Below are 12,778 nucleotides of genomic sequence, written 5' to 3' on the forward strand. Positions count from 1 at the left end.
TTGTCCCCAAAGAGAAGTCCTCAAAGGGTACTGAAGTTTGAGCATTATTTTCTCAGCTGTCATGCTGATATACTCTCAGAAACAGTGAAGACCCACACTGGCCCACACTGTGCCCTATTCTTTGCGGTTTTCTTTATTGTCTGTGCTGTCCAGGATCTCTTAGCCTACGCCTAAGACAGGGTGAATGCAGTGTTTGCTTTTGTGCATCAAAGGAAATACCTTTTTTGTCTTTCCAACTGGACTTGCATCAGCATGGTTGACATGACAGTCCAGTAAAAGGGTAATGGATGTTGTCCCTCCTCCTCTCAGCAGGCTTAGCCATGGGCACCTCACTAACAAACATCACTGCCTGTGACCTCTCCCCACAGCAGCTGGGTACCTTCACCTGGCATGAGGGAGATGAAGCTCGCACAGAGCACAACAACTGCAAATCGGGGTGGGTAGGCGAGGGAGCTGCTGTAGCCAAGTGGGATATGATGGGAATTCATTCAAAGGGAATAATGACTATGCTCACTTTGTGTGTGGCTTTACTAGCAAAAGGTTGTAACTGTGACTTTGGTTTTTGTTAAGACTATAGAAGGATTAACCTTGAGCAGAATGACTAAGAGCACTTTAGTTAACAAACAACTCCCTAGTAAAAACTTCCTTCTTCACTTCCTCCTTAACCATAGCAGGCAAGCAATAATTAACTTTTTTATTATTATTACAGACTGGTTGTAGTGTTTGTACTCTCTATTTCTTTCAGCTGAGAAGACAGACTTGTTACTCATCTATTCCTCCCCTGCTTAATTCTAGAAAATTTGAAGGTCTCAGATATTTTGCAAAAAGTCTCCTTCTTAAAGAAAGATCCCCCTCCCATCGTTTTATTCATGAATTTTCTTGTATTATTTTAACATACTGCACATTTAAGAACTAATTGTATCCTTCACGAGTCCTTGTGTCAGATTCCAGCAGATGTAGAGGCAGAGCCCTGAGATGGGCATTACCAGACAGACTATAGAGTCAAAGCATAGCACTGAGCTCTTTCACACATGAACAGGCACATGTACTTTAATGAGACCTACCCAGTGCTCAGTACTTACAGGAATACAACTTAGGGATTTTTTTTCATATGGTGACTGACCTAAAATATTGGAAAATAAATTTGATTCAGGACCAAAACAAGTATTTCTTTTGTTGGTGAAATGAGAAATAAAAAAATCTAATTTTGGGACAGTTGGACCCATTTTCATGAGTCTAGTTTTATCCTTTTTCTTTCAAATATAGGGCTGGTCTATAGGACATAGCAAAAATGTTTCATTTGGAAAATATCAAAAGGACGCATTTCAGCATTTCCAAAGCAAACGATTTCATTCTGGAGAAGGTTAAGGCAAAACATCTATCAGTCTTGTAATCGCTTTCTCTCTCTTCTGCCACTGAAAAATGGCTAAGGCCATGGCGAGGTACATTTCATCACAAAAAGAAAATTATCCTCCTTCTCTCCAAAATTTCTGAAAACCAGGCCATCTACTGAAGAGCCTGATTTGCAGATTTAGTGGGAAACGTGCCTAAACCAGGAAAGAACAAAAATTCCATGGAAGTCAGCTTCCAAGTCAAACAGTTTCTGTAGGTCTGTGTTTGAAATCTTCCCTCTGGAAGACTGACTTCAGGCATCAACTAATTCAAGTCTTGGCTTTATTAAAACAGCATGAGAAGGAAAAACTAGCCAGACAAATCCCTGTAACTACTGTAATGTAAATTAATTCTAGTACTATGCACACCTTAGGGCTTGATTCTTGTAACATGAACACAAATAAAAGAAATAATAAACCTACAATTAGTAAGTAGCTTTTTTTCTAAAAAAAAAAGGTGATTTTATTGAGTTGTAATATACAGCTTTAATACGTTAGGGTAATCATACAAGATCTCTCTTGTGTTCAATTTACACATTACAATACAGACGTGAGTTCAAATCTTTTGTTTTAATGTACAAAAGGAATCCAATATTGTCCACTAGCAGCTTTGAACTTGGCAAGAAAGGTTCTAAAGACTTTAAGTGCAGTAACAACCATACAGAATACAAAATGAATATAAGGACTTTTCGCCAAGGTATATAAACATTTGAAAACAAATGGTGCCTGCTCCACAGGGCAGACAACTAGCAAATTAAAAAAAGTCACTGACCAATGTTCCAGAGAAGGAGAAACATTACCCTGTGTAACAATTCTTATAAAATGGCCTAAGAATATCTGTATCAAAGATTTTGTACTGATCAGGAAAAAAAAGATCTGAAGAGAAACAGTAGGCAAGGAATTGAACAATCAAAAATGACATAGTAATATAAAATATTTCCATCACTATTTAAATGCCAAATTAATCAAGCAATAGTAAAAACAAAAACCAAAATACCAAAGCTCTTCTGTTTAAAATAACAGCACTGTTTTTGCGTAATGATTTTTTCTTATGAACACACTATATACTTGATTGTTTCTTTCATACAGAGAAATGCGTCCATTTGGTCTGTCACTTCAGTGGAGTGACATATAATCAGCCCATCATTTCTCACCTTTGACACATTTTAATGCTTCCCCCCCCCCAATATGTTCACTACTCCGGTGCCTTCTCTTCTCAAGTTAAATACTTTTCTTCCTTTTCTTTATACAGTGCAGAGTATATGGGCTTAGGATATGGAGATTTTCCTCTACTCCAGTTCACTGTCTAGTTCTGAGTTCAGTGGTGTGCAGTAGTTTGGCTTATCTGAAGGTACGTAGCCTGGGAGACACAAACACTTGTATGAACCTTCTGTGTTAATGCATTTGGCATTCTTGCAGAGAGACATCCTGTTGTTCAGTTCGTTGCACTCATTCACATCTGCAAAAAAAAGGGCACATCAAAACTCATATACTTAAGTCTGGTGTGCGTAGGTAAAGCCAATTTATTTCCAGCATTGTCAAGAACAGAATATGCTGTATAAATAAATGGAGCACGATATACTCAGTTCGCATCAGGCAGAACTAGGTTGGGTCAAAAGCTGCAACACAACTTCTTCGTCTTACCGTTTAAGTATTTATCATAGGAAATCCATAAGGTATTAAATGGCCTTACGCTGCTAGACTACTAAGTCCAAAATCAGCCTAAGCCATCAAACAAAAAAAAACTATTAACAACCCCTTATAGGATTTTATTTGATGACTGAAAATTAACTTGTAAGAAAGCATCTACCAGTTTTTTACTGTAACACAGTTCTTAAATGTCTGTGTTAAACAAAATCAAATACTTCAGGCATTTTTGGTGTTGTCAACTAAATCGTTGTGAACAGCAGACTACCTGCACCCAATATTGATTGGGTGGCACTGGCCTGAAATACACATCTTTTCTAGCTAAGGAGGACAGCTGGCTATAAAGTCCTAATGATTTCAAGGCATGCAGGTAGCTTTATGATACAGCTAGGAGACCTCAGCTGTGAGTGATGAAGCATAATGCTAAGCAAAGTCAGTACAGACACCTCAACCTGAAACACCCATGTACAGTCACTACTGGGCTTCTGCACTGAAATACATTAGTTGTTTTGGTTCATCTCTCCCCTGTCACTTGCCCTCCCTGTGTTTCATTGTTAAATGAAGACTAGTTGTTTGATGCCTTGGTTAGTTGCACAGATTTGCTACTTTGAGAGTGGAGGAGATAGTCTGGTCAGTAAACTGTTTAAGTAAGTGAGAATTAGGGGCCAGATCCCACTGAGTGGCTCTCTGAATATTTAGGTGACCCAAACGCTTTAAAAATATGCTCGTGAAATTACTCTTGCAGTCAGGATTCAGTTCCTTACCTCACTCAGTATCTTGAAAAACCTTTGTTCTGCATGTTACAGTGTTACCTTATTAACAGAATTTTAAGCTTCAAGAGTGTGTATCTTAATTTCTAAGCCCTTAATTGAAAACAACTGTAATGACTAAGATGAACTGAGGGACATCAACATAGTTGTTTCTGTAACGATTATGTGTACTAGCCTTTGCGGTAAATCAAGCAGAAATTTGGCATCTTCAACAGAATTCAGGTGATCATGCTTTTGTTTTAGCCCCTCTTAAGTCAAGTGACTGAATAACCTGACAAACTATCAGAACAATATGAAGTAATCACTGTATCCTCACCAACACAAGTCATTTTTGCCATGTCCAGGTGATAACCATCAAAACAGTCACAGGTATAGCCTTCTTGGACTCTTACGCATCGGCCATTTTCACATCCATTCAGAATTCCACATTCCTCTGCTTGTAACTCTTCAAAGCTATTCAGAAAACCTGGGTGGAGAAAGAATTACAAACAATTAAGTTACAGAGCTGTTGAGTCTGTATACCCAAATGTATAGACAGTCTCTGAAATTCTCTTAGAGGTTTACTGGAACATGGCTTGACTTTGTAGAAACTAGGTCAGCTTTAGTAGATCTGCACCATCTGGAGTTTTAAACGCACTGTAAAAGTGCTGTGATATGCTTCAAGATGCAGACTAAACTTGCTGAACTCCAGGTTTCTGTTCAAAATCAGTGATTATATTTTATAAATGAAATTATACTGATAGTACAGTTTTTAAATGATAAATCAGTGTTTTCTAAATAGCATATTTTAATTGAATATTAAAAGGGTACCAAACTTTATATAAGTAAAGCGAAAGTGGTAATACAGTTTGGGAAAAAGTTCCTAAATCAGTCGCCTTGAAAAGAAAGGTTGGAGGGGGTTAGAGTTGCATTCTAATTTATCTGCAAGAAATACATATTAAAAAAAAAATCAATTTCAGCTGCCTTAAGGAAAATAAGAAGAAATCAGAGATGGTTTTCTTATTGCGGTTTTGGTTAGTAACTTTTTGGCTGGTGGTTCAGCAATTTGTGCCAGTACAAATACCTGTAAACTACCAATCGCTGCTTGTCATAATTGTAGATGTTGAGTAGGCAAAGCTAAAGGGCTGTCTTTGTTTTCATTAGTTTGTACAATGCCTCTTGTGATGGAGCTCTGCTGTCTGATTTTGGACTTTCAGATAATTATGTATGTATTTATAAAGAACATTTTAAAAATTATCAGACATTTTCACAGGCTCAGAGATGCTTAAGAGGCCTGAATTGCTCCTATTAGTCCTGTACCTGTTTTTCAACTAGCTTTTCATTCTTCAAGCAGTGATCTGTCAGAACTGCAGATGGCAGTCCATCATCAAAAAGACTTTTGAGAAAAAAAGTCCTTAGCATTCGAGAGTGCTGGGTTTACCAGCATAATGAATATATAGTATAGAAAATAAATAAGTCTTCTGGAGATGGAGTGGAATAAAATAGGATGAGTAATGCATCTCTCCCACTGCCCCATAACATAAAATTAATACAGCAATTCCACAAACAAATCGGTATATCTAAAATTGGTTAGACAGACACACTACAAACTATTTACCTATTAGTATCTGTTGCAATACTAGTGGTATGTAGATTTGCTTAGCTACATAGAAGAATGAATTTCTCACTGACCTTTTGCTTGTACTCTTTTAGTTTTTATTCTGTCCTTGAGTCCCTTGGCTCCTGAGTCCCTCTTTTGTTTTCTCCTGCTTTGCCTTTCCCACTTCACCCTTTTTGTATTAACCTGCATTTATTTTCTATGTTGTCATCATATACACTCTCCCTCTCTTTGGCTACATATATTGCACCTAGCCTGGATTTTCTCTAGCATGGTAAGAAACTTCACAGGGATCACATCCATCAGTGATACGCTGAATAAATTTTGGAGACACTGAACAGAAAATGAGACATAAGAAGCACTTTCTGACATGCCACATCTCAAGAACATATAAAATACATAGATTATATACAAACACTAAATTTTTTCCTATGAACTTAGCAAATCACATTGCAGCGCAGTTGTGTTGAGGATATTTCATGGAGCTACTGGAGAGAGTCCAGTGTAGGGCTACAAAGATGATCAGAGATCTGGAGCACCTGCCCTATGAGGAACGGCTGCGAGAGCTGGGCCTCTTTAGCCTGGGGAAGAGAAGACTGAGGGGGGATCTTATCAATGTGTACAAGTACCTGAAGGGAGGGTGTCAAGGGGACGGGGACGAACTCTTTTCAGTTGTCCCGTGTGACAGGACAAGAGGCAATGGGCAGAAATTGAAGCACAGGAAGTTCCGCCTGAACATGAGGGGGAATTTCTTCCCTGTGAGAGTGCCGGAGCCCTGGACCAGGTTGCCCAGAGAGGTTGTGGAGTCTCCTTCTCTGGAGATGCTCAAGGCCCTCCTGGATGCAACCCTGTCTAACATGCTCTAGGTGACCCTGCTTGAGCAGGGAGGTTGGACTAGATGATCTTCAGAGGTCCCTTCCAACCTTACTGATTCTATGATTCTATGGCTCTATATTGAGCAGATTGTCATGATGTCTAGTTACTGTGTAATAAGGAATCTGATCAATTTTCATTATACTTTCAGTTCACTAATAGAGCATGCATAGAACTTATGCTGGGCCTTTAAATTGCAGATCTTTGTTGCCTTCCCCCCCAAATATAAACAAATATTTTTTGGGGGGTGGGGCACACATGTGCGCGCACACACACACGCACACATATATTAGCAAATGAAAGGCATCACTTATTTTATGCTGAGAGAATATATAGTATGTTGTAATGTTAACCTGCTAAAGCCAAAATATTCATCACTCAGCAAGTTCTACTTCAGAGTAGCTGGCTGGGGCCTAGGTTGTAGTCTGAATATCTATGTTTGGCTTTGTAAAAATCGATGGCACACAGTTGACAAGTATTGCATTGAAGTGCACGGCCCTGCCATGGGCCGGCAGGCATGGTCCTTCTCCTCTGGGATCACACAGACTGTAGCAGGACTGATCATGAAGTCTTTGCTGCCCTAAACACAGGACAGAACTTACAGGTATCTGTTAGAGAAATATGCCTCTGATGCAGGCAGAGTCATACTGCTGTGTGTGTTTTAAGGTTTCTTATGCATTTGCTTGCCACTGTATGTGATTCAGTGATCAAATGGGAGCAGAAGAGGTGAGCTCTTATGCCTCTGTTTCTAAAACAGAGGCCTCAGCTGTGGATTCAGAACTGTCCACAGTTTTATCTTATTTATTCACTATTGATTACGACTTGCAGAAGTGCTTCCTTCCTACTCAGTGTTTTATTTATCACATCAGCTACCTAGTCATCTTTTGTATGTAAAGAAATAAAACATTTCACAATTCTGTGTAGAGCTTAAAAAGTCATTCCGATGCTCAATAGAAGTAAACTCATTAACTTGATCTGTATAGTACATTTTTGTATGAAGTGCAATGTGCTAAAGAAATACACATTACCCCTCTAATAATGTCCTGTAATCCTCTTACCCTGTTTTGATCTGTTACCTTTAGTTTAAAAGTTACGCACTGTATAGCAAAAGGTCTTTGAGAAAAAGTGTAGTGGTAATTTATAGGCCAGATGTATAAAGAAATGGAAATTATCAGTTCCTTCTAATATCTCCCCCTCCCTTTTTTTCCTAAAACTGTGAAGAAATATGTTGGAGCTCTATAGGCTGATTCCAAGGAAGGCGATGAGATTGGTATTTCTCTCAAGTCTTAACAGCAAGCTGGGCCAAACGCATAAAGAACCCAGATATTCTTGGAGTGTAACTGAGATGCTGATTGTGTACAATCCCTCATGCCCTACAAGGTAGGTCATTCTAGCCTGAAGATTACATGCATGTATACTATCTGATCACACTGTGCTGTGAATGAGAACAACTTACATGCTTTCCATTTCTCCCATATAAATTTTCCTAGAAAATCATGGAAAGCTGGCATGAAGGGATATTTTATTCCTCTTGTTTTCATTTAAACGAAATGCACTCCAAAGAAATCTGTCCCATGCTCTAAAGCAAAATTAATCTGTGAGAAGGGAAACTGGCAATCCTTTTGACCTTTAGCTGTAAATCAATTGGTAAATATAAATTTAGTACACTTGGCACAAATTATTCCACTATATTAAAAATTAATATTGTACTCTGAGCCCAACTGGACTCTTAGACAATGCTGGCTCTGGAACCTGAGCACCTGACCGAAAGCTAGTGTCATAGGAATAACTAACACATAAATAGGCCACATCATTACTCAGAAGCAAACAGAAGAATGAAGCCAGCTACAGGGAAATAATCCAAGTTTCAACCCCCCTTTCAAGTATTTTACATAACAGTGAAATTTGCTTACGGTCTTCAACAAAGTATGGATTAGTTTCTGGAGTGTAGTGCTCCTCAAAGTCGACCAAAGCATCTTGTCCATATGGCCGTCGAGATCCTGGAACAGGAATGTTGCACAGCTGGGCATAATCCTCTGAGGGGGGAAAGAAAATAGGATATAAAACTAATCACACTTGTAACACAGGCCACATTGCATTAGTCCCAGTGAATTGTGGCTCATATTAGCTGGAAATAAACTTATCTTCCTAGAAATAGCATAAATCTTCAATTTCCACAAAGCATTCTCTCTTCAAGAAGAATGTCATTAAAATGTAACGAGCCAACTACAGACTATTAAGTCATAACAGGGATAACACCAGGGATAGATTTGAGTCAGTAACTGTACAAAAAGTTATGGGTCAGGTTTTTCTGGCTTGCAGAGGGATGCCTTGTATCCCTCTGACAACACACTCCTGCCCAGGGGCCAGCTATGGTTACACTCTTCGTTCTGTGATAACAAGGCTGCCCTGACCATCCCGGCTGCGAGCAAAAGCCACCCCAAAGGTAGGAAAGCAAAGCAGGTGGGGCTATATTTTAGGCACGCTACACAGTGGCCATGCAGCCTGCAGAGATCACAAGAAAAAAATGCTTCCAAAATAGCACTCTCATCTGCCCTTGATGCAAACTGTATCATCAAACTACAGGCTTATGCACTAGTGCTGTTCAGAGACTCCTTGGCTGCAAATCTAACAGGCTAGGGGAAAATGCATGGCAGAAATAGTTACATTCTGATTTTCTGTCCCTCTCCAATAGCTGGGTCACTTAAGTTTTAGCACCGTTCTTAGGTGTTGGGGCCCATGTTTGAAATGCTGGTGTTCAGAGTTGGATTTTCAATTTGATTTACTGTGCTACCTTTGTTTTCATTACCATATACTAAAAAATGTACAAGACAATTTCTTTGGAAATAGAAACACTGTTAAAATACAGCAATCCAGGTGCTCCTTTACTATTGCTGCAGACTATTTAGCATCTGTTTCTGTGAAGGTTGCCTGGTGTTCTGAGAACCAGGCAGAATAAGGACAGGAAAGAAAACCACCAAAAGAGAGAGGGGAGGGGAGGGGAAAAAAAAACCCTAAGCAGATACCAAATCCAAGAATTACAGATGGTTACAGAGCCAAAAACCTCATGCTGTGTAGAACTGCCCAGACAGTAAATAGTTGGATAAATCCAGACATGCTCTAGACAGTCCAGAGCACAGCCTCACTTGCTGCCAGCATTGTCATTTTATTTTCACAGGTAATATCTGTCTCCTCACCTGGACTTGTTTCACTGCATCCTGAAAACAACGTGTTCAAAAAAAAATGTTTGAATTCTGTGGCTGACAAAGCAAAACAGAACACTGTACAGTAAGGGCAAAGCTTGTCTATGCATAAGGCAGTCCTGTGACAGGCACCAGCCTGAGCCTGCAGCATGAACTCCCAAAGAACTTAATGCAAAATTCACCACCTTCTGCTTCAAGTGCAAGGTGATTTCCTCTGATTTACCTTCTCCAGAGTTCATTTATAGATGGTAATATGTATATTCACACAAGCCCCTCCTTGCCACATGGAAAAGTATTCTGTCCAACAGAGACATCCAGTGGCACATTAAACAAAGCCAGCATGAGAAAATAAAAAAACACTAGTTTTTTACTAACATAACAAATGTTAGTTATGTATGTCCCTTAATGCATAGCCTCCCTCTCAGCTAGTAAGTAAGTGTAGTTTTAAGAGCTGTCACAGGATGAGAAACACCCTACTCTTCCTTCCCCACATCAAACTCCAAGTAACATCCAAGTATGGGGACAGCTACCTTATCATCTCAGATCGCCGCTTTCATTGTTTTGTGTCGTCCAAGAGTTTTGATAGGTAGAGACTGTACAGATGGTAAAAGAACAGAGAAAAGATGTACAGAAGTGTAAAAACACTTTCTAATGGACACACACAAATGTTCTTGGCAAAGGACCTGCTATCTATCTACTGCAAAATACTAATTCATCTGGTTTATGTAGAAGAAATCATCACACAAAAAACAATCAGTGAACGGAAAGAGGACAAGACAAGGTCTGAGAGACCACTACTACCTTCTGCATGAATATGAACTAATGGAAAGGATTGAACAGAAGCTTGACACTGTTTTTTCAGGTTATTCGGTGCTAATTTTTCCGTTAATGAAATCAATAACAGAAATGTTGGGTTTTTTTGAAGAAAGCAGTGAGAACATTGAAAATCCAGAGAGGCAGAGATACATACATGAGAGTTGTATAACTTGAAGACTTGTGAGACTATTTGATATTGCACGTTTGCTAATGCAAAGTTGTTCATTAACTATAGAAGGATACAGAAATCTTGTCAGTAGGAACTTGTTTCCTGCCACGCTGGTCCTTTGCCAGTCAAGTTTTGAACATCTGAATTTTTAGCTCTAATTGTAAGTAAATCAGTGCCTACAAAATGATGAAGAGCTGTTTTAAAACACATTGTAAACTTGGTGTTTGTTAAGAGTTATAACTGTAGCAGGTTACAATAGCTACACACATACCTGTAAATAAATAGTCTGTTAAGCACTTGGAGTCTATATGCTTAATTAATCATTTGTTAATAGATGCTGAGCCATTGTTAAAATTGTTAAATTTATACACTATTGATACATATTACTTTATTACAAAAGCTGACAATGCATTTTAATATCCTTAAGTCACTTCAGAGTTTACACATCTATATAATTTATATACTTGTTTTGATACATATGGTGATGATTTTGGAATCACCTATAATTACTCTGAGTATTGTATGCTCTGTTTAGTTATCCACATAGTGTAAACTTCATCTCTTTTGTAGTGTGTTGATTCAGCTGCTAGGTGCTCAGGAGAGAAACCTAGTGAGACTAGCAGCACCCCACATAAGAAGTCACAAGTGGAAATTCAGGGCCAGTACCAGTGGTAAGTTCTTTCTGCTGCCTTGTTGAGCTTGCTTGTTTTTTCCATGGATTAAAAGAATGGAGAGAGTGGAGACACCAAAGGCTGAAGGGCACTAGAAGGGACACATTTTGTAAATATAGAAAGAATGAGGTTTTGGGATAAGGTAAAACAGACTCAGATGCCCGAGGAAAAGAAACGAACCAGGATCCACCTCTGGATGATAGAATGAGTTCTGGCAAGACAGATGTGTATGTACAATTTCTGTTGTTTTAAACTTTTCCCCTTGCTACGCAATGTTCCTACAATTCACATTAAAAATAGTATGCTTTGGGTCACTGTGTTCTACACTGGTCACAGTTTTCCCAGGAAAGGAGCTGCATGAACAGAGCACCGTAAGACTTGTGGTTAATAGCATGACTGGTACACAGAAAGTTGCAGCTAGTACACACATGGGAGGACAGCATGATTCTGTCCTAGGGAGATTACAGTAGGAGACCTAGGATCAGGATGGCAGTAAGGGAGGCAGAGAGAGAAATGGAATAACTGTAACTATTCCTGAATGATAAAAACATTTTCACTGTCACAAAACTCATTGCTGTCTTTCAAGATAATTTTTCATACAAAGTTACAAAGTTAAAAAAAAGGCATTTTCTGATTTTCTGTAACTAAAAGTTAAAGTATTTAAAATATTTCCTTACATGGATTCATCTTCTCTGCTAGCTCACCTTCTGGCTGTGATCAGGGATTATATAACTCTGTTGCAATAAAAAACATCTGCACTTTTTAATATGATTTAGTGTGCATTACTCTGTGTTTCAGAGTTTTTTTGATAACTTGCAAAAGAAGCCCCAAGACAGCTTGTGATATAACTTAAGATAGCTATTATGAAAAGAAGTTGATGTATGCTTCCAAGAACGTGAAGGACACATTTTCTAAGTCAGATACAGAGATTGTGCCTATAAAGCAAGTATTTTTAGGGTAATATAGGTAGATACACATGTGAACTGGTACAAATGTTAGCCATAAATGGTGGAGAAAGCTAGGCTGACAAGGATGACAAAAATTGGATGGATTGTCTGGCTATTAGGTGCTTGTTAGCACAAGTACAGCTGTGCAAATGTGCGTCTAATTTGCATATACAGTTATTGTAACTGCATAAGCCTGTGTGGGCTTTATTTTCACCTGGACACCTAAAATCCTAACCGACTTCTCAATTAAAAAAACCTTGTTCCATATTTCATGCATTTAAGACAAAATATTATATATAAAAAAGCTTTTCCTCACATAACCATGAAACAACAGCACCACAGCCAGTCCTCCCTCTTGCCCATAAAGCGAGCTTTATTTCTGTTCCAGCTATTCAGAACTGTCACCATCACACACACAAAAAAAGGAGTCAAGACTATCAACACCACGGCACTTCCTTCATTTAATTGGAAAATGCAGCACTTTCACCATGGAAGAAATCACTGAAGACAAGCGCAAAGCCAAGAAAAAAATTATTACATGAAATATATGTCCCTTCCCTATTAGAGGTTCAGGACATCTGTCTGAATCGCTTAAGTTTATGCTCTCTCAGGAGATTGCATCATCTATGAACCAAGGCTGAAAATAATTCTTCTCTGCATTTAGATTGTGCTAATTGACAATTTAGATTATTTA

General features: G+C 38.7%; 1 protein-coding gene across 4 annotated transcripts in view; it reads right to left on the minus strand.

The window, feature by feature from the left end:
• Window positions 1-1,852: 1,852 nt before the first annotated feature.
• Window positions 1,853-12,778, minus strand: part of LTBP1 (latent transforming growth factor beta binding protein 1) — a 136,674-nt gene continuing 125,748 nt past the window's right edge. For all 4 annotated transcript variants that reach the window (XM_062572045.1, XM_062572044.1, XM_062572047.1 and 1 more), the window contains exons 27-29: window positions 8,192-8,314; window positions 4,125-4,274; window positions 1,853-2,850 (exon numbers count right to left, since the gene is read on the minus strand). In XM_062572045.1, the coding sequence (XP_062428029.1) occupies window positions 2,681-2,850; window positions 4,125-4,274; window positions 8,192-8,314 (443 nt within the window). In that variant the 3' untranslated portion in view covers window positions 1,853-2,680. The remainder of the gene's footprint in view (window positions 2,851-4,124; window positions 4,275-8,191; window positions 8,315-12,778) is intronic.

Source organism: Rhea pennata, chromosome 3 (genome assembly GCF_028389875.1).
Source record: "Rhea pennata isolate bPtePen1 chromosome 3, bPtePen1.pri, whole genome shotgun sequence".
NCBI lineage: Eukaryota > Metazoa > Chordata > Aves > Rheiformes > Rheidae > Rhea > Rhea pennata.